This window comes from Polistes canadensis, unplaced genomic scaffold (genome assembly GCF_001313835.1).
Source record: "Polistes canadensis isolate GaletaPanama2010 unplaced genomic scaffold, ASM131383v1 scaffold_24, whole genome shotgun sequence".
Lineage (NCBI taxonomy): Eukaryota > Metazoa > Arthropoda > Insecta > Hymenoptera > Vespidae > Polistes > Polistes canadensis.
The window spans coordinates 688,236-711,592 of NW_014569571.1; the positions used below are offsets into that span (position 1 = coordinate 688,236).

Consider the following 23,357-nt stretch of genomic DNA (forward strand, 5'->3'; position numbering starts at 1 on the left):
ACGATTCTTGACGATGTTCCGGTGAAATATTTAAACCAGTCTGTAGCTCCGGGCTGATCTCTAATGAAAAACTTCCCTCCCCTGAAGCCACCCCGTGGTGGCAAGCCACGTTCTGAACTTCCAGAAGAAGAAGAAGAAGAAGAAGAAGGGAAGGGGTGAGCAAGGGTTAACACAGAGAGAGAGAGAGAGAGAGAGAAAAAGACGGTACAAGAAGAGGAGAAGGTGAGGGTGAGGGTGAGGGTGGGGGTGGAATAGAAGTAGTAGGGTGAGAAGGGTGTGCACTGTAAGTTAGGAGAGGCGCCTCGGACCAAGGCTATTCAAAGCTGCTTCACCCCGACCCGGACTTTGGCGCCATGGGCATCAACATACAACCTTCCATCTTTATCTCTATTCGCATATTAAAATTTCAACCCTGTTTCTCGGCCCCAACATCAACCAACCATCGCCCCTTCTAAACAACTCTTTTTCTGTCTCTTTCCTTTCCTTTCCTTCCACTTTTTCTTCTTCTTCTTCTTACATCTTATCCAGTAAAACTTCTTCTACTTCTTTCTCTCTGTTTCTCTATGTCTTTTTCAATTTTATTCTATTCTTCGATCCTTCGACACAAAGACCTCGAATTGAGAAGTACCATTGTAGTTAACTTTCGGTCCAAAGGTGAAAATATTGCCGCTTCAACTAGTTTACTTGTCAACTTTATTAGAAAAACTTTTGAGATCGTGTGTTATTTTCCACGATCTTGGCTAATTTTTATAACGATCGATATTCCTTTTTTTTTAACGATCAAATCATTTTCTAAATTCTATCGAAAAAAAAACAAGGAAAATAGAGAAAGAGAGAGAGAGAGAAAGAGAAAAGAAAAAGTACGGTGAATAATTAATATCGATTTTTATGCGCATACATTATTAAAATATCGTCGACGTTCGAATAAAAATAAAAAAAAAAAATAGAAAAAAATTGAGAGAAAAATGAGGAAGAAAATAATAAAAAGAAAATATATATATATATATATTGAACTGATAAAATGAATAGGCCTAAAAAGTTAGAAGAATTGTAGGGATTAAATTTGGTGACAGATATGAGTGACGTGATGAAAGTTAGCTTGGTTATTCGAAAAGGAAAAAAAGAAGAAAAAAAAGAAGAAAATTCGAAAAGTCGGTAGATACGCGTCGGTTAAATCGGCGAGTTAGTTTCACGGTTCTGAATCGTCAGAAACTGCATCTACTGTTGATTCTGCAGCTGCTATTGCAGCTCGTTACTTCGTACCAGCCATTTATCTATCAAGTCAGAAAAACGTGTCTCTCCTACTAGTTCATATGTGTCTTGTAGATGTCAGTTTTACTGATACTCCTGGAATGTTACCGGTTCGTCATTAGTTGCAAATGAATGCCTGATGACGCTCAACTACCAGCGCTCACCAACAACCCACCTCCTCCTCCTCCTCCTCCTCCACCATCTTCCTTTTTTACTCCCTTCTTTTTCTTTTTTTTTCGCATATCAAGGTAAAACCAATGCTAATTGCAAAGTGAAATCACCGACGGCTAGATACCACCCTATCTCCTTTTTCAATCTTTCAACTTTTTCTACTGGAAATACGTTTTATCTGTGTATGCATTTCTGTAATCTAGTGTATAATATGCGCGTGTACGTGTGCGTCAGATCTGTGAATTTTTTTTTTCGTCCAATTAAATCATCATCGCGTGTACGGGAAACCCGCATCGTATTTTTTTTTGTTTTTGAAATTTCTCGATGGCCGGCGACTCATTTAAATTGAATTTTTTTTCTGTTTTTATTTATTTTTTTTTTTTTTTTTAAATCGAAACTATATATTGTTAATGAAATCTTTTTTTTATTTTTTAGTATCATAAACTAATATTTTGAATATTTGATTGAAATTCAATTGTAGATGACGTTATTCTAACGTCGTTCTATTTGATAAGTGTCCAATGGAAATTCATATTTTATTAGATAATAGAAAGAGGAAGGATAAATTACGAGGATAATACTTGAGAACAGTTTGCGATAAGTGGACGTGGAATATTAATAGACGCACAAAGAAGCTGCCAAGAACGATGTACATATGCATAGTATAGTACAGAAATTATTCTACTTCTATGATTTCAACAAAGAACTTCCATCATGACACTTTTTGGTTAATTAGTCGTATTAAATCAACATACACAATTACGCAAAAATTTACGTATACACATAAATAAGATATATTTTTACGACGTTGTTGTTGTTGCGTTCATTTTTTCCAATTACATAATATAATAAAATATTTGTATATAAATGAAAAAACTAGTTGAAATCAATTTGAAAAACTATTAAATGCTCGATGTATAATCAATATCGATAGTAAAAAACGAATGAAACTATAATATTTGAACACGTGAAGCAGAAACGATTGGTTTTTATTCGAGGATTGAACGTATAGAAGAGACTTTGATTACTTTTCCAAGTAAACACGATAATTTTTTATTGACATTGAAATATCCTGTGTCTCGTATCGTTTTCCTATCATTTTATATTCTCTCTCTCCCTTTACTTTCTCTCTTTTTCTTTCTCTTGCATTTCTTTATTTCGAAAAACACACAACAATCGAAGCGTTTCGATGATATCAACGTTAGATATTCGATAAGGTCAATCGAATCGGTTCAAATATCTTTTCGAGAATCGTCCAAAGCTTGAGAAACGATAGAAAAATGTCATTGGCGTTAAGCCATTGAGGTTTTTGACACCGTTCCAATAACGAATTTGTTATATCGTTCCATGCACCGATGTCCTTGACTGACTTTAAGTCCAAACGATATGAAATAAGTAGAACATAAGACAATTAAACAATAATATTATGACTCACCTTGAAGAATGTAGCAGGACTGCTAGTAACAGTAGTAGAAGTTGTACTCCAGGCCACATCGCGGCGGCCTAAAATCATCAAATTTATTTTCTCATTAATTCATTTGTCACCAAAATTTGTCGTCTTATTACTTTATTGATTTGTTTCTTTTTCACTCTTTTATTAAAATATATAATATATTTTTGTTTTAGATTAAAAAATATATGATCTGGATTATTAATTTTCTGTGTTTTGTCCAGTAATCAAATTGTTAAAAATATACATATATATTTTGTGAGTGTATTGATGAAATTACGAAGAATTTCTGTTGAGTAATCAAATTAGTTATTCATAAAGGTAAATTCTTAATAACAATACGTGTAATGTTTAGATTATTAATTGAATGTATTGTGTAATAATGAAATTGTTAAGAATTTCTATTATGGTTTAGTTTGAGTAATTAAATTGGTGATTAAACAAATAGATTCTTTAAAAAGTGTTAATGTTAGAAAAATAAGAAAGGGGTTGAAATTGTACCAGAAAATTAAACTTCAATGAACACTTGTGTTTCACGGTGTACCGAACGTCTTCTCTTTCCGTTACTCTCTGACTTGGTTAGACTATTTACATACGTTCATATAAGACTCACACGAGTCCATGAAAGAATACAAATAACGCAGTTGTGCATACTATACGCACGCGGTAGATATTTTATTCTAATGCCAAGAAAATGATCAAAAAGGATATAATAAATTTTCGAGAGTTTTCATTGCGAATCTTTGCAAACACGCATTCTCATAATTTCACTTGTAAAAAAAATCCCTATTGAAAAAATAACAATAATCAAGAAGTCAAATTATTAACACGTCCGATAATGTAATCCGATTTAATATTAAATAATAATTATTAAATTGTATTCTATATTTCTCAAATAATTTTATAGAAAATTTTTGAAAATAATAAATTCATTAAATTCGTTCTTAAAAAAATGAGAGACACTATTGTATATTTAAATAAAATTAAAACAGCTTTATCCAGATTAAAATATATATATATATATATATTGTAAGATTTACACTTTATTTATATTTATTAATTTTATTTTATTTATTTAATATCGTTTAATAATGTTTATTACACGTGTTACCTTACAAATAAAGCATATGCATTCCCGTCTTGAGAAACGATCTTTTTTTCTTTCATCCTACGATAAACTCTCACACACTCAACCCATATAATCACACACATGACAAAAAAATGACAATAACATTTCCTTACCCCATTAGCGTTACTTATAAAGAAATCGTCTATCAATGTTTCTAGAAATATCACACACTTCTCGAATTTTCTCTCACCCTCGCAATATTGTATCAAATATATTCAAATTGTTTTGTTTCAATTTTATATATAAAATGATCAAAATTAGACATCGAGATACAATATTTATATATTCTTATATAAAACAAAAACAAATGTAAATGATCTAACAAAAAACCTTAGCAGTACTCAGAAAATTATCTCACGCGACAATCTGTTGAGAACAAGGTACGTTTGATTTGCGAAAAAAAACACGAACAAACGAGCAAACAACATGACAAAATGATCAACCTATCAACGATGACAATTTTCATTTGGCTTCATTGAAAGCAAAAATATAATAAGCGACTATGATCTAATAGTCTAATGGAAATAGTTTGGTAACAAATGTGTTGAGAACAAGAAACGTTTGATTTGAGAAAGAAAAAATAATGCAAGAGAAACAGATGATTCTGTCGTAAGAAATAATAGAAGGTAATAATCAACAATGACAATTTGTAAATTTGGCTTCATTGAAAGCAAACAAGGACATTACAATCTGAAGAGATAAAATTCAATTACCTAATAGAAATGGGGGAAAGAACTTTATTGCTCAATAATAGTTACTTGCAAATGAAAAAAAATCTATTGACCATTATAAGGCTATTTCCGGTCACGTGTTTCACCAAATGAATCTCTCATTCTCATTCTCTCTCTCTCTCTCTCTTTCATTTACCTTTCTTTCGTGATTTCACATTGTCTATTTAAATTACATTCAAAAATCCTAACGATATTTGATAAACGCCAAAGCATTAAACAGTGGAAAATTATTTTGGCTTAGATTCGCGCCAACTATTTTCGACATCGAGAACCGGTAAATATTTGACTAATAGAAATATACATATTTCTCTATTTATGACAATAAATAATAATACTTATCTAAATATAATGTATTTTTCGATAAAAAAGATTGAAAATATATAATCGAAAAATCTGATTATTTTTAAATATATAAATTTGGCTTAATACGATTTAGAGAGAAACATTCAAGAAAATTAAATAATACTTTAAATCAATTAATGCGATGTTGAATTATAAAATTCATGGAAAAATATTCATAATTATTTTATATATATATATATATATTTATATATGATCTCTATATGCAAGCGTTATCTTTTAATACATTATCATTCCATTAAATACTTGATCTTCTTTCAACATAAGTCCCATTCGGGGTAATGTATTTTTATCCTTTCCATTTTTCATCCCTGTTCTTCTTTATCTTTTTTTTCTTTCTCCTTCCTTCCTTTCTTTTCTTTTCCGTTGAACACGCGATGATTAAAGTAATCCGACCCTCTTTCCATTTCTCTTTCTTTCTCTCTCTCTCCCTCTCTCTCTCTCTCTCTCTCTGTCTCTCATTTTTTCTAATATAGACACAAGTATATAAACGGAATGATATAACCGCGATGAAACGCCTAATCCCGAAACGAAGTTAATACTCTTGAAAGATTACGTGCTCGGATTCTTGGAAAAGAAGAAAGATGGTTGTCGTGTATCGAATTTTTAATTGGATATTTTCCTAGAAGTGAATTTATATCGTTTATATTCAAGAAAAAATCACTAACTAATATTTATGTCAATTTAAATAATTACTTGTCAGAAACAAATTTTTTGGTTTTATATTTGTGTAAAAATATAATTAAAAATTTATTTAAAATAACACAAAACACTAAATGCCTGATACATACGTTAGTAAAATACATTGAACAATTCAATTAAAGTCATAATAAGCATTGCTGATAATTTAAATCAAAGAAAATCAAGAATGACAATATTATAGAACTTGTGATTGCATTCATTTTAAAAAGCTTTAGAAAGTGATTGTTAGTTATTGAAACAGGAAACATATTTAGGATAAATATATCTCATATATATATGCTGTAAAGAATTAATTAGATAATTATGTATATGTGTAATATATTAAATTAGAATATAGCGTATGCACTTACTTTTATAAGATTAATATAAAAACTCCATCAAATTGTTTGGCTGATTATCAAAGAGTAGGAACGACTACTGTCATGATCATCATTCGAACATAATTGTTGGAAATAGTGATAATCATAATCAATGTAAATCAATGAAAATTAGGCACAAATGTAATTTAGAAACAGCGACTGATAACCATTAATGTATATCACAAGTACTATTACGTATCTGCATATACTCATATTTAAACTTCTTTCATTTACCGGTACCTGCACACACAAATTCTAGCATAATTAATAATATTTCAATAATAAATTACGTTAGATGCATTTGGTCTTATATACGATGCTCATATATACACGTATGCATATGTATATCACTCTCCAACAGTACACGCACTCGTGCACATATGCATATCATTTGCATAGCAACAAAATGTGCACAAGTATATATATATATATATATATACGCGAAATAAATTTGATACTTATTTAATATCGTTATACGTCTACCGACATTAAAAGTAGGCTAACACTAACTATGAAAACAGTTACGCAGTACATTAGACAAACTTCTGAATCACCCACCTTTCCAACGAACAGGAAAGTCAATGTGTTTATAAATTCGACGACGAGATTCGTAATAGAAACAAAAAACAATAACGATCGCGGTGTTCGCGTACTGTTGTTAAATGTGCCGCGATATGTTTGATTACGATCGTTAATTCGCAACGCACCTCCCCCCTCCCCGTTTGGTTTCGAATTTAGCGAATAAGCAACGCAATCGCGACGATCCAGCATTTCTCGCAGATAAATAAACGAAGCGCTATCGCGCTGCTTGGCACAATCTGTCACGGATTTTTAAAAATTGTTTTTTGGCACTAAAATAGTTCAAACAAAACATTAAACGACGACCGAGAAACCGTTCATCTTTCGATTAGCTTAACTTCTCCTTTCCTTCCCTTCTTCATCATCATTCTTCTTAGCTTCTAACGTGTTCCTTTTTTTACGTATTACATATTTTTCTCTCTCATTTATCTTCTCATTTACATCAGATACAATATTTAATATTCCCTTTTTTTTAAGGATACTCTAATTAACCCTCTGTCGGCATGATAGATTTTACTAATGCCACGGGAATGAAATTTTTCAACACGTTATATATTTTGGTATTTAATAAATTAAAGAATATTTATTACTCTTAATACTCTCTTTAGGGTTTCTAGAATATTATCTATAATAGATTATATTTTGTTGTTATTTTTATATAATTTTAATTTAAAAAAAAATAAAAATATTAATATTTTTAAAAATATAGCAAAAGAGACTCACGGTATAACTATGTAGTTAATAATATTTCAATAATTATTTATGCGTTAGACGTATATATGTGTTTCGTTTTATATACAATGCTCGTATATATACGTATGTACATACATATATTACATAGAAGTGTATAAGCTTGGTAGCAAGTTCCGAGTGGTAGGCAAAACCGAGTCATTCAGTACTCGGGGATGCAGTCTCGTGTGCTCGTCAAGTCCGGCCATCGTTTATTTTCACCAACGACGTTCTCCTACAAACTTTCATAAAGCGTTGGTTAAACGCGCATGAAAAACAATTTGCGTAACGAGCGCGAGTGCTGCACGTCCCGTTAACGGAACGGGAGTGCTGGTCTGGTTTCTGATGGAAGTGGTGAAACCCTACCGACTGTTTTTTTTTTTAAGGGTGGAAACGAAAAAAATCGCGAATCAAGAAAGAAGCAATTTTTCTTCGGGGAAAGAAAAATAAATAAATATAAATATAAATATATATATATATATAAAAAGAACGATATATAAAACGTTCCAAATGGTTTTACCCTGTTCGTTGAAAGTATAAAAAAAAGTCTCTCTCTTTGGAGTAGTAAAACGATCAAAAAAGTAATTGTAAAGTTTCGAAGAGTATCTTTAAATTTGATAACGATTATTACGAGATAAAAAGAGAACAAGAGAAAAGTTTATCCTTGTGATAACTGGGAAGAAATTCGAAGAAACGTTTTAAATGTTTATTTTTTTTCTCCTCCCTCCTCCCCCTCTCCTTATATCTTTGTACCTTCTTCTTTCGTTCTTTCTTTCTTTCTTTTATTTTTAATATTATTTTTTTTTTCTCGATTAAGTCAGTTACGCAAAGAGTAAAGAGTTTATATATTTTATATCTCTCTTTGAGATATAACGTATTTATTTTATATACGAGTTAGTAAATTAATTATTTATTTGAAATAGTTATCTTTTTGTTTCTAGGTAATATCATTTCGTCCGACAATAACAATTGTAACTAATATGAAAAGATATACGTCGAAATGTTGAAAGAATTTATTCTTTGATTTAAGTAATGCTTATAATTTTCTTTTTCGCTATATTACAAAGTATAAAATGTTCGATAAAAAAACTCGACACTAGAAATGTGCAAAGAAAAAAAAAAAAAAATAAACAAAACAATTAAAAAAACAACAATGATTCAACGATAAAAATAATAACCTAAGGAAAAAGAAGGAGCAGAAGGAAAAGAAAAAGAAAAAGTAAGATTTTCCGATATGTTGTCCCTTGAAATTATTTCTACGCTATTATTTCATTTGTATGCTGAATCCTCGAGCAAGGATAACTCCATTAAAAAGGAAAGAGCGAGTTGGTCGACGCGCGTTATCCGACTCACAGGATAGAATTTTGTTTTATTTGCACACCCTCAACCCAACCCTGTCGTTTGCCTCTACTGAAGGAACCTACTGGAAAATCAGACTTTCCGTGGAATTGAATTCTGAATTTTGGAAAACGCTTTCCTTTCCTTTACTTTCCTTTATTTCCGGCTTGTTTGTTTAACGAATCTTCGACGATTCGAAATGAATTTTACATTCTTTCTACTTCGTTCTGTTTTCATTTTGTTTTATTTATTCAAAGCAAAACACACAATGAAACTGAACGTTCTCGCGTTTAATAACAAAATTGGATGCAATTTTTTTTTACTCTAAATACGTTAAAAGAAAGGAAAAAAAAAAAAGAAAAAAACGGAAAGCAAAAAAAAGAAAAAAAAAGGGAAAAGGAAAAGATGTTTCTCGATGCAACGTTTTTCGAACTTTGCTCTTTTCCATCGACCGCGCGAGCCTTGAAAGATATATGATATAAAGATAAAAAAAAAAAATAACTGCAGGTATTAAATGATAAATACAATGCGATAACCTTCGGACGATATTTCTTTTTCTTTTTATTTTTTTTTCCCCCTAACATTTTCCACAATTCAAATCGTTTTTTACCTAGTCGATACTGTACACGAGCTAGGAATCGTTTGGAAAGTAAAAGAAAAAGAAAAAGAGAAAGAGAAAGAAAAAGAGAAAGAGAGAAAGAGAGAGAGAGAAAAAAGCTTTGGTAAATCGAAACTGTATGGCCGTTTCAAAGTGGCAAGTTCGAATCCGAGAAGGGAGAATCGGACTCACAAAGATCTTACTCGAGAACAAAATGTTCCACTGTCTGTAGCAATAGTCAAGGGATTATATACTGATTGCTTGCTCCTACTCGACTGAGAGACTGCTTGGTCCAAACTATAGCAATACCTCTTTACATTCTCTCTATCTCACTATCTCTCTCTCTCTCTCTCTCTCTCTCTCTCTCTCTCTCTCTTTTACTCCTATTTCCCTACCCCCAACCTAAACTCCAACACATATCGTATTTCAGTATTATATTTTTTTGGCAACACGATACTGAAGTAGCAAATCGAACATTAAACATATTTTAAGATTAATATGTAAAGGATTGTTTCATTATTATATTAAAGAAAATTAGTTTAATTACAAGCTAATAAATTGTTTTCATTTAATAATTGATTTATAATATATATATCTTAAGATAAATGTATAATTATTATTATTGAATCTCAAATTATTTGATATTTAAATACAAATATGAATATAGAAATCAAAGTAATTAAGGATATATGAGTCATACTTGACAACAGCAAAATATTCTCTTTTCATCAAGTACTTGTTTTTCTTTTTTTTTTTTTTAAATATACAATGCTATGAAAATTATATTAATTTTTGTATAAAGAATTATTTTACTTATATATATACATGTGCAAATAAATATTTAAATAAAATAAAATAAATGTGTGTGTGTGAAAGAGAGAAAGAGAGATAAAATGTTCTCTCTAATGTTTCGATCAAAAATTCTCTCATCGTATATATGTTTTTTCAAAAATATAGATACATTTTATTCAATGCCATACTTTTTCGATATAATTTTATTCAATTCATCATAGATAAGAAAAATATACGAAAAGAATAAAATGAAAGGTATAATTTTCCCGAAGAAAAAATGATCTTTGTGAAATAAAGGAAAGGTTGAATTCAATATTTAAGGTATAAAAATGACATATAACATATTAGGGAACGTATGTGCGTATAGAAGCAACGTCGAAGGTCTAGAACGTAATAGATTTATGGAGGCATTATTTCTATAATCAATCTTCAAACACGATACTAATATGAAAGGACAAACTTTGTCGATACGTGTACTCAGTTCGGCCCGATTTATCGGTTGGCATCGCTCTCGACGTCGAATATTTTCTGGGTATAACATGTTCTAGACCAAACACGGTGTAAAAAGAAGAATTGAGTTTGAGACAGTTGAAGAGGACGAACGATGAAGGACGACGACGACGATGACGACGAAGAAGAAGAAGATACGTGGGGTCTCGATTTAACAACGAAGGAAGAATGATGCATCGACTTTTATTCTCATTGACAAGATCAACGAAATAATGTTTATATTGAGAGATCAGAAGACGATAGGTAAGAACTTAAAGAAAATAAAAATGGTTTAAACGAAAGAGAGTACTTACAGGATAAAAGAATTAAAAATGTTCGTGTATAAGTCAAGTGATATAAATAGTGCATCTTAAAAAGAAAATAAATAAATTGGATACAAACAAGAGTAAATTGGTGCATAGACAAAAATATTTCTCCTTTGATAGAGAAATAATTTGAGAAACGTCAATCAGTTTTCCCTCGAGCGCGGCAGGGGGAGGGAGGGGGTTCGAGTTCTTGCGAATTCGAACAAACCCTTTATTCCATTACTAACGTCAATTTGTCGCGTTAAACGTCCGTCCGTCATCCGTAATTTCAACGCGTACTTCTCCGCCTATCCCTTTCCACCAATGAACGTCACGAAAAACGATACCAAGCCGCGCGAAAAACCGTTATCTTCGACGTCGACGAATTTTTTCAGGAAAAAACTCGTCGAACTTCTCGCACCAACTTTCTTTCCTTTATCTATCTATTATCGTCAACGAAAAATATTTTATTCCTTCATTATTCTCTCTTTTTATCTCATTGACAAAAGAAAAATATATCAGAAGGAGAAAAATTAACGAGGTATGAACCGGAATTCAATTAACGAAGCTACGGATCCCGTTCGACGGAACATCGAACATCGAACGTTGCCGATACGTTAAAAGGAAAATTCTTTCTTCAATCAAATAACGGATGACCGGAGTTTAATAATACCAACATTTTTCTAATGACAGACATTACGATGTATTTCTCATTCGTATATCATCTCTATTTTTATATTTTTCATTATATTATCATTATTTGTATCTTATTTTATAATGCTCGAATTATCGACACAAATTTTCTCAAAATGCTTAAATAATTCAAGAATATTCGTACGAATCTAGAAAATTTAATGACAAGCTTTAAATTCACGAAATTACGTATATTTGTAACATCTAATCGTACTAAGTTTTACATTTAAATCATAAAAAAATGATCATAGAAAAATATAATACAAATATTCAAACGATATAAACATGACAAAATTATTTCTCTCGATGTCAAGCGAATCAAGCAAATATGACAATTTCTATGATAACAAAATCAAACATAGTTGTTAGTTTTTCTTGTATTACGATTAATTCGACAAATTACCAAATCGTACATCCTTCACTCTCTTTCTCGTACACACAAAAAAAAAAACACACACACACACACATATACTATCCATACAGAAATAAGATTAATGTCCTTTAAAATAACAAACACTAAGAACTTTTTACCAAAGAAGCACAAATACTTTAAAAACAACCCACCCAATCCCCACCTCTACCCACCCAAAAAATAACAAAAAAAAAAGAGAAAGAAAGGTAGTGTATGTATATATAAAAAAGTAATCTTTGGAATCTCTCTCTCTCTCTCTTGTATCGCTTCGCCGAGCAAGAATACATCCGGCAAGGAGGAAGGAAAACCCCAAGAGCACACGACACTCCCTGGATCAAACTTTTCACCTCGTGGCGCTGATCGGAGTCCAGAAAGCTATGCGAGTGTGAGTAAGAGAGTAACAGCGAGAACGAGAGAGAGAGAAGCAGAAAGAAAGAGGCTGCAGCCACCGCCACCACTGGCACTACTGTTACCGCTGCTACTGTTACTGTTACTACTACTACTATTACTACTATTACTACTACTACTACTATTCTATCTACTACTACTACTACTACTACTACTGCTGCTACTATTGCTGCTGCTGGTGCTACTAGGTAATTATACTTTCATCTACGAAGAGAGAGGAACGATCCGCATATTTGAAAGCGTTGATAAACGTCACGGCAAAGTCCGGCACAGATTCTCATATTTCTTTCTCGTGTAACTTTTTCTCTTTTTTCTTTTTTTTTTCTCTGTATTCCCTTTTATCCCATCTTCATCTGGATCCTCTATCTGTCTTTCTCTTTCACTCTAGTCATATATATATATATATATATATATATATATATATCTATCTATCTCTCTCTCTCTCTGTATTTCTCCGCCCTCTGTACACAGAGACACATGCACACGTACGTGCGCAAATATGTATTTACATATACGTGTATAGATGGTATGTGGGTATGTGTATGTGTATGATACATATGTATGTAATACCTACGTAAGTAAGGTCTCCCGCGCTCTATCCCGACATCTTCACTTCCCTCAAAAATAGTTCACTTAATATCTTTCTTTTCTCGGTATGAATTGAACGAATTGGTCGGGGCAAGGTTCGAGAATTCGAGAGCAGTAGTAAGCAAGCAAGGAAGGAAGGAAGGAAGGAAGGAATGAAGGGAGGGAGAGAGAGAGGGCAATGGAATTTCACAGAATCCGTGAAACTCGCTGTTACCCTGGTAGCCGAGCCCAGAGGGCGATGGAGGGTTGCCCGGAGCCTGGACCACTCTCCAAGCGGGACGACAAAGAACGTATCGAAAGGATGATGAAAAGAGATGAAGAAGGATGAAATAGAGAAGGAAAGGGAGAAGTAGTGATAGTAGTAGTAAGAGTAGTAGTAGCAATAGTACCAGCAGCAGCAGCAGCGAGGATATATTCAAAGGTAGGGTAAATCGATCGAGAAAGATCGAGATAGAAAAATATGTGACGTTCTTACCTGGAGATGAAGATGGTCCTAAATAATCAGGGTCCTCTGTTGCTGTGATTCTGGCATGGTGCTGTCCGGTGTGCCACTGGAGCTCCACTCGATTCGTCGAAAGGGTCTTACCTCGGGAGGTTCGTCTCCTGGACTGCCGTCGTTGAGGAGCCCACAGGCACTCACATCTACTACCTGGTTGCTGGCGCGCTATTGATCCCGGCCCAGACACCACCACCGGCCCACGCAGACGCTTAGCGTTGCCGCGTCGCTTTAGCAACGTGACGTCATTCACCACCCCGTATCCCTCCACGCCAGATTTGCCACATCCTCATCCTCTTCTTCTTTCTCCACCTCCTTCTATTCCAGCTTCTCCTCCACGTCCTACTCTTCCTGGTCTCCCTCTGGCTTCTCCGTCACTATCACCTCTTCAACCTTCCCTGTCACGAGCCGCTGCTAACCGTCCACCTCTATATCGAGAAAGAGAGAAAGAGAGAATAAGTGTGTGAGAGAGAGAGAGAGAGAGAGAAGAGAGAGAGAATGAGCGAGAAGAAGAGAGAGAGAGAGAGAGAGAGTGAGTGAGCCTTTTACTTACGGATCCTACAGTCCTCTCCGATGCACCCGCTCCACCAATAACCACCTTTTCCCGTAGCTGACCAGAGAGCGAGCGAGACGGAGTAAAAGATGCCAGGGGGTGCCTACGCTACCGCTCTCCTATGAGGATCCTCACGCAGGAGGAAACTTTGGTCTCTCGGGTCAAATGGCTCACAACTGCGCCTAGGCTTTGATAAAGGCAACAGCTGAAGTGGGATTTTTATTATACCATACGGAACTTTTGTCCTCTCAGTTGTCGTCACCGTCTTCGTCTTCGTCGTCGTGCTGCTGTTGCTGCTAAGACTGGAAAGAGAAACGGAAAAAAGAATTAGAAAAAAATGAGATGATACGAATATTATCTCGGACGAATTACCCTCGGGTTTAACGCGTCGAGACTCTGATGCCTGATGAAATTGCTTGAACATTATTCTTTTACGATCTTCTTCCTCGCGAAGATCAGATAAATAAATATTATTACTTACTCGATTCTCTTCTTCTTTTCTCAGTTTTGATCGTACCTTCAATTAACCTTAAAAGTAAAAAACCTAAGAGGTTTTATTGGAATATCAAGTGCGATCCACTTCGGTCATATTTGATTGAAATCCCAAGATGGATGATTTCCGATCATAAGTACTTACCACTTACAAAAATCCCATTATTCTTAGGTAGAAATTTGGACGTTGAAATATTTCCCGAGTCTACACGTATTTCTACCTAGAGCATCCTTCTCATAAAATGATCTTTGCTAGGATCGCAGGTAACGTTAGAAATATTTATCTATTTTTCATCGGTGACCTCGAGATAGCTTGAGATACTTCGATCGTTATTACCTTACTCGTGTTACGAGTTGGCATGAATAATCCAAAGATCCTGTACAAACTTTTAATCACGCTTTAACATAAAATAATAATTCCATGTGGTGATGGTGATGGTGATGGTGATGGTGTTGACGGTAGTTAGTTGCAAGAGAAAATGTTTCTATAGCTTTTCGTTAAACTTTTCGATGGCGCATTAATGCGAAGCAACCTTTGGCACGGATTCGCGAATAGAATACATTTTTTCTTATATCTTTCTTTCCCCGCTTCGTTATTTTTCCTTTTAAAAAGTGTGTATATATATATATGTGTATGTGTGTATGTGTGTGTGTGTTATATTTATGTAGTATATATTTACGTCTATCATTTTATATACCAGATGCCAAAGGAAAAGCAAAAGAAGTTTTCTTTTCTTGTCGTCCGAACTAAATTACATCTCGCGTAATTATGAACTTGCTGATACGGTTTACAATGCGGCAGACATTTTGAAAAAATTTTGTGAATAATAAAATATCTTCTTCTTCTTCTTCTTCTTCTTCTTTCTTCTTTTTTCCCCTCTTCAATGCGTTATTATTAACGAGACTTTGAAAAATTCAACCAGTAATTAAAATTTCCGCTTTATTCTTTGAAAGATAAATCTAACTAAATCGTTATAACAAAGAATATTCATCGATAAGTATTGAAAGTTAACGAAGGATTAAATTCAAACTGGTTGCAATTATGACCAACCTGTTCTTTATCACTTCGATCGTTATTCTATTTTCTTTTTCCTTTTTTCAAATTATTTTCTAATTAAAAATTTGTTAATCCGAATATTTTGTCAAAGAATATTTTTAATCCTTTAGAGCGATCTATTAGTATAACTAGTTTACGCAATACTCAACTTTAATAATTTACATTTATTTATTAATTAAACAATAAAAACTTTTACTATAATATTTTGTAATTATCTGTTGTTACGAAATATTAATTTAATTTCATTGGAAATCTCTTGAACATAACACGAAACTAAAAAACATAATAATAATTCAAATAAAAATACTAATTAATGTAAACAATTGTGCAATAACACGAAACAATGTTTCTCGTACATTCTTACTTATTTACATTCAAACAGTTGTTTCTCTTTGAAAGATTATCGACGGAGAAGAGAAGAGTCTATAAAAGAAATTTGAAATCTGCCTAAATATAATCAAACTAAAAATAAAACATTAATGATTCACAAAATAACTTGTTCTGAATCCAAATGAAACACATTTAACATGTTCTCAACAAAAATAAAATTTCAAACACGCATGATCAAAAGAGTATCCGTAAAAAAAAAACATTACTTAACTATTCATATATATATATGTATATATTTAAATAATAAAAATAAATAATAATAAATAAATTAATAAAATAAGAAAAAAATTATGTAAAAAATAATAACAAAAATACCCCCACCATTCCTTCATCATCAACTTGTATGATAACAAAGCACGCTTTTATCGAGAGACACGGATGATAAATTGTATAGAAGTGAAATATGTATGTTGACTATTGTGTTCTCATTTCAATTCTTTCATACTATTCTCTCAACACTATCTGCAGGTTGATATAGAAATGAAAAAATTTTCGTACAGATGACGCTGCAATCGGGTTCTTCATATATTCAACCGCCATATTAGCGCACACTACACGCATGCTTTCAATGGCGTCTATGTCTTGAAGTTTCTAGAAAATTTTTTGAACGTAGGCAAGGAGGTTTCGTGATTGCATAAATAGTAACGACTGACTTCCGAACGGGAAGGTTTTCTTTACAAGTGTCTTAGTTAAAGAATTATTATATTTTTCTCAAAAAACTTTCGCGTACTTAGATTAGCATTTTCTGTCCTTTAAATTTGACTTTTCACGTAAAACAGCGACGTTTAACTGTATTAAGTATAGAACTAACTGTCAAAAAAAAAACCTAGCTTCTAGTACTATCGCTCAGTTACTCATTGCCGATCGCCTTTAAATAGTAATGTAAGTATTTTTACTTATCTTCAACTTTGTATCATTTATGTGAATATAATTCTTGTTAATTTTTAATTATATTTTTATATCTTTTGTTTAATTTTTAATATTTTTATTATATACCAAGTTTTGTACTTCCTAGGTTATGTTAAATGTACTTTTTTCTTGTCCTCTGTTAAAATGGTTTTTTTTTAAATCACTTATTCTAGTATGATAAAATAATTTTTATGAATTTATTATTGTTTCTTAATTTGATATGTTTGTTAAAAAAATATTTAAGAAAAAAATTCCAATAATTTATATTTTTGTATAATAAAATAATCATAAAATAAATAACTTTAGATATTTATAGTTCTTATACGTTGTTCGCTGACTTTACAATATTGTATTTTATTGTAGTAAAAATAAAATATTTCTTACATGCCACATTGTCTTTGTATTTGTTTAAATAATAATTAGAAATTATTTTATATTTTCAGAACACAGTAGTCGTATTCAATTAGAATACTCATTTTAGTTGAGTTTTATCATCTTAATTTAGTTTTATCGAAATGGCAAAGTGGGGAGAAGGTGATCCACGCTGGATTGTTGAAGAAAGACCTGATGCCACCAATGTAAACAATTGGCATTGGTAAGCACATATGATTTGTAAATATAAATCATTTATCATAATAACAATTATATACTAATCTTGTCAACAAATTGTAGGACAGAAAAAAATGCATGCGCTTGGTCGCAGGAAAAAATTAAAGATCTTTTCACAAATCTGATCATTGACGGTGATGGAGGTAATGTAAGATAATGGCAACGACAAAGACATAATAACACATTGGTTTTAATTTTGTGGTTTATTTTTTTTCAGTATCCTGTAAAGTGACAGAGATTGAGAAATGCGAAGGAGAGGCTGTAGCTAATAATAGAAAAGGAAAACTAATTTTCTTTTACGAATGGAATATCGTGCTCAAGTGGACATCGCTTGATAAATCAGATAAAGATATTGAAGGGAAAATTAACATTCCAAATCTATCGGAAGAGAACGACATAAGTGAAGTAGATGTAAGTATTTTATATTAATCCAAATTTATCCTCTCATATACTCATATATTTTAAAAAAATTATATTTTAAATATTTTATTGCATTATAAGTTTGTACTAGTATTTGTCACTCAAGTGACAAATCATTTATTCCATTACAGATTGAAATTACATTGAAAGATAGCACTGACGAAGGTGAAAAAGTAAAACATTTCTTGCATACGAAAGGAAAAGAATTAATAAGAGAAAAATTAAAGAAATATGTGTCCTCTCTGAAAGAAGGTACGAACGAGTAAAAAAATAAACAAGACAAATATGAAAGTATATCAATTTTATATATTATAACAAATATTTATTTTGTAGAATTCACGAAAGGAATGATACTTCCTAAAAAAGATAATGTGAGTGACAATATTACGAACATAACATCTGGCTTTAACGTTAAAGTGAGTATCAAAGTTTATCATTCACTTCTTATTAAAAAAAAATAACTCATAACTGTATTCTTAATACAATTACATGTTTTTTTTTATAGATGCAAATGAATATTGCTCCTAAACAAGCCGAACAAAATAACGTATTAGGATGTAAAATTTCAACTACTACTATAAAACAGCAACAAAAGTTCCAATGTAGAGCCGAAGAATTTTATAATGTGTTTACTACGTTAGAGGTATATAATTGTATACTTAATAATAATTTCTTATTTATATAAAATGGCGCATATATACGTTGATTCATTTTTGTCTTATCTAATTTTGTAGATGGTTCAAGCCTTTACGAAAGGTCCCGTCAAACTCGAGCCGAAAAAGCACGGAAAGTTCGAATTATTTGGCGGAAATATATATGGAGATTTTATCGAAATTTCTCCTACGAAGATAGTACAAAAATGGCGCTGCAAACAGTGGCCATCGGGACATTTTAGTAAAGTAACTATTAACATCTGTGAAAAGAATGATCATACGGAAGTCAATCTAATTCAAGTTGATGTTCCATCAAGGTAATTAATTACATTTTCTTATAATTAATTAATTAAATATTTGTTTAATTTATTATAACATTGTACAAAAATATTGTGATCTTACAGCGAAGAGGATTCAACAAAAGAGAATTGGGAAAGGTATTATTGGGATGCTATTAAGCGAACATTTGGATTTGGATACTTTATGTGATCTAAATTCGTCCTAATGAATATTTATTTATTGATAAGTAGAACAATTGCGAATCGCACGCAATCGCCCTTTGTATACTGTCACACGCGTTATTCGCTTTGTTGACTCGCGGATTTTAGAAGAGAAAATGGCTGATCGAAATTAAGAAAAAAAATAAGAGAACATTTTCATTTGTATCCAAATACAAATGACTTTCACGCTGCTATGTATTTTCATTGTACGTACGTACTACCGTTTATACATTGCATAAACAAAAAAAAAAACGAAAAAAAACAAGGAAAAAAAAGGAATAAGAATTTATATTATTGCGATCTTGATATCAACCTGACACAGAAATGTACGTCATTATTGATAGTGCATGTGTAATCTATAAATAAAGAAGAAAGAAGAAATAAAATACTGATATATGATAAATCTATTTTGTTTTCGAAAATTTCCGCGATAAATTTCTATTTTTATTATCTAGTCTTTATATATATATCATAAATTAAGGTTCAAAATCTAGTTATACATTTCCCGATATTGCATTCTTCCAATCCTGCATTTCCACAAAAGTAAAATTATGGTGATCGTATTGATAACAAAGAAAAAAATAAAGTAACTAATAAACAGTCGTATTATCAAATAAAAAACATATATTCGACTGTGTGAATAGTAACGCCCGGTTTTCCGCCGACTCTCTCTCACACTTCATTTCTCACGATCTTACAAAATAAAGGAAAAAAAAAGAAAAGAAAAAAAAAGAAAGAAAGAGGAAAGAGAAGAAGGGATCTCTTTAGTGTTCCACCCCTTGATCCATCTCTATCTCTCTCCCCTGATTTTCTCTCTTCCTTTGAGGGGCTAAGTTCCCCCAGCGTTAAACGAGAGTACACGAAGACGTAAGTCCTTGGTAATCGTGCTGATAGTCGTATTCGTCTTCTTCGTCGTCGTCGTCGTCGTCATCATCGACGGGAGCGGCGGCATGAATGGGCCGAACCAGGGGCCAAGTGCGCGCGCCTTCGAAAATCAAAATCAATGTAGTCTAGTAGGAGGACTGTGTCGCCACCAGCGATGCAACTACCACCACCATCACCACCACCACCACCATCACCACCATCATCATCACTACCACCAAGAGGAATAGTAGCATCAGTAGCACCACTACCAAGACAATACCACCACCACTAGGAGGAGCAGGAGCAGCATCGGCGCGCAACCGGGAACACCCCTCTCTTTCTCGGTCTCTACGTTTTCCACCGCCTCGAATTGCCCACGCCCTTAGTGCGCTCCCGTAGTCCTACCGCGGGCGTAGGGTGCAGAAAGTACCCGAACTTCCTTCGGTTCGTTGTGTTTCGTCTCTCTCTCTCTCTTTCCCCTCTCAAGGAGAAGTCATATTCGAAAGAGCTGCCAGAGGATAGTAGTCACAGTCGGTCGGACGAAACCAACGGGCGGGCGGTGTTCCACGCGCTTTGTATCATCCACTCTCCTCACTCTATTTCTATCTATCAATCTATCTCTCTCTCTCTCTCTCTCTCTTTCTCTTTCACTTTCTATTCGTTTCTCTCATCCGTGCACGCCAAAAACAAGCGAAACCAACGCAAATACGCGCTCTCTTCTATTTCTCTCCCTCTCTCTTTCTCTCTCTCTCTCTCTCTCTTTCTCTTTTTCTTTCTCTTTCTCTCTTACACTCACTCGTATACTCTCGCTGGTTGACTCGCTCACGGTGTACTACTACTCTTCTACGAAGGAGCTTTTATCATTTCACGCGCTCCTACTTTTCTTTCTCTTTCTTTTACTCTCTGTTTTTCTTCGTATCCGGTGCTGCTCCAAGGCACCTACAAATTACACTTTTATAAAGAACACTCTTTTTGGCGTTTACGCGCCTCTCCGTGTCCACGCGTTGTATTCTCTCTCTCTCTCTCTCTCTCCCTCTCCTCCCTTCCATTTTATTCCTTACTCTCTCTCTCTTCCTCTCTCTTTCCCTGTCTAACCCTCCGTACATACTTCTTCTTCTTCTTCTTCTTCCATCTGTCTCTCGTTTCTTCCTATTTTTGATTTTTCTTTTCCTTACTTGCTGGCAGTCCGGCCGACTATTGTCTGACTACGCGCGCGGTATTATCTACTTGCATGCTTTCTCTCAATCCTTCGGACTGTCTCGACGTTTACACGTCTGAACATTATCGTTCCTTTTCTACTGGATTTCACTATCGAGAAAACCCAAAATAGGACCAAAAGGCCCATAAGAATTTACTACAAGGACTAGCCATTTCTCTATCTATATATATATATATATATACATATATATATACATATATATATATATAACGTATATATATATATATATATATATATATATATATATATACATAGAATATATAGTTAAAGCTGTGCGAGTATAGTCTTTGATCGAGACAAATAACTCGATCATGTTCCTACGGGAGCGGTGCTCGTCGTCCACATTTCATCTATTTTTACGTATATCTAAACGGTGATATGCATAATATATATTATCGCAAGATGAATACCACCACCATTCGACTGATGTGTTAACGATCATGTGAGTCGTCGTTCGCCTGATGACAAAGAAAAAACACAATTATTATTATACATAATTATATCCTATCTGTTTTTTGTTGTTCTTGTCTTCATTCTTATTCTCATTGAGTTCTTTTTTTCTTTTCTTCTTCTTCTTCTTCGATGAGATTTTTCGATACACGCACGCATACACACATCGTGTACGATGTCGTCGTCCTTTTTACTGTATTATCTTTGAAATACGACTATAAGGCAACAATACCAAAGGATAGAAAACAAAACTAAGAAAACGAAGGAAGAAAAAAAGGAGAGGATAATCAAAGGAAATTCTATCGTCATGTACGTCGAAAACTGCTGCTGCTACTACACCACGTTTATTCTGATTTTGCGTGATCACGCACGGTGATACGAGGAAGTGGATATACATATATATGAGACTAACAGGCATGTGAGTGATTTTATATCATTTTTCATATCCTTCTTTTACCAGTTGCTCTAATTTTCATTTTTATTATCACTATTCGTTTATTTATCTTCTCGATATTACTCTTGATAATATTATTATCAATAATTATTTAATATTCAATATATATTAATTAGTCAAATGATATTAGAAAACAATTATTTTAGTATTTCATAAAAAAATAATCTTAGAGTTTGTGATTGTATTGAACAATAATATTCAAATTGTTTTTTTTTTTTTTTCTTTTTCTTCTTTTTCTAACTCTCTATTATATATTATATATTTTTTGGATGTTATAAAATAATTATTAAATATCTCATAAAAACAATCATGGAATTAATTTCGAGGAAATAAATACAAATTGCATTTCTTAATATAATAAATTTTTGATTATTTTTTTTAATCGTTCGTACACACGAAGTTGTACTCGAAAGTTATTCGAAAGAAAAAGAATTAAAGAGAATACAAAAAAGTGTTACCCTTTTCTCGTCCATTGTCGTAGTTACATATACACTCGTGATCTACTAGAATTTTTATACGACGTTTTTTCATTCTTTTTTTTTCATTCTCCCAAGGGAGAAGAAAAAGATCGTAGCTTTCGAAAGTACGTGATTTTCAAAGGATTATTTTGTTCGAAGGACTCGAGTGTAGATGGAAACAAAAAAAAACAAAAAAGGATACTGTTACATCGACAAATCGAGAATTAAGAGTGATTACGATTACAATTTAAAAAAAAAAAATGAAAAAATGAGACAAAAATGCGTTCTGGATATATTTGTGTGTCTATTAAATTATTAATTAGATGAAAAATTATCGCACACTCTCTTTCTCGATCATGCAATTTTTATTTCTTTCTTTTCTTTCTATCTCTCTCTCTATATATATATATATATATCTCTTACATTCTGTTCGTACTTTTCTACCCTAAAATTGAAATTTCCAATATTTTTCGCGTTATATAACGATCCGATACGATCGAAGTGTACGCATATTACTCGCTCGAAATAACTTCGTAGACGACGATAAAAGCTTACACGTACTCTACTGCAGTCTAAAAAATATATATATAAAAAAAAAAAGAAGAGAAAGGGCCGGGAGGGAGAGAGAGAGAGAGAGAGAGAGAGGAAGGAAAAAGAGAAAAAGTAAACAAAACTCGATACGTCGTTATAGTTGGAATAGTAGGAGAGCACAAGTTTTAGATTAAAAGTGTATGAAATATTATATATAT

The 23,357-nt window shown here is 32.6% G+C and overlaps 3 protein-coding genes across 13 annotated transcripts in view; 2 read left to right on the forward strand and 1 right to left on the reverse strand.

The window, feature by feature from the left end:
• Positions 1-13,999, reverse strand: part of LOC106783657 (glutamate-gated chloride channel) — a 78,161-nt gene extending 64,162 nt beyond the window's left edge. The window contains exons 1-2 of one of the 8 annotated variants that reach the window (XM_014742377.1): positions 13,560-13,999; positions 2,858-2,925 (exon numbers count right to left, since the gene is read on the reverse strand). In XM_014742377.1, coding sequence (XP_014597863.1) covers positions 2,858-2,916 — 59 coding nt within the window. In that variant the 5' untranslated portion in view covers positions 2,917-2,925; positions 13,560-13,999. Of the gene's footprint in view, positions 1-2,857; positions 2,926-3,373; positions 3,470-6,144; positions 6,169-9,600; positions 9,626-13,559 lie in introns of those variants that run through there. The other 7 variants (XM_014742373.1, XM_014742368.1, XM_014742367.1 and 4 more) reach the window with 7 other exon arrangements.
• Positions 14,000-16,604: 2,605 nt separating this feature from the next.
• On the forward strand, positions 16,605-19,567 carry LOC106783660 (activator of 90 kDa heat shock protein ATPase homolog 1). Its single transcript, XM_014742384.1, has 9 exons — positions 16,605-16,954; positions 17,425-17,576; positions 17,654-17,733; positions 17,808-18,001; positions 18,142-18,262; positions 18,344-18,426; positions 18,516-18,653; positions 18,745-18,980; positions 19,068-19,567. The coding sequence occupies exons 2-9, from the start codon at positions 17,497-17,499 to the stop codon at positions 19,150-19,152; spliced, it is 1,017 nt and encodes a 338-aa protein (XP_014597870.1). The 5' UTR covers positions 16,605-16,954; positions 17,425-17,496; the 3' UTR covers positions 19,153-19,567.
• Positions 19,568-21,501: 1,934 nt separating this feature from the next.
• Positions 21,502-23,357, forward strand: part of LOC106783659 (muscarinic acetylcholine receptor DM1) — a 31,667-nt gene continuing 29,811 nt past the window's right edge. For 3 of the 4 annotated variants that reach the window (XM_014742379.1, XM_014742383.1, XM_014742382.1), the window contains exon 1: positions 21,502-22,114. The gene's annotated coding sequence lies outside the window, so the exon portion shown is untranslated. The remainder of the gene's footprint in view (positions 22,115-23,357) is intronic. The other variant, XM_014742380.1, reaches the window with a different exon arrangement.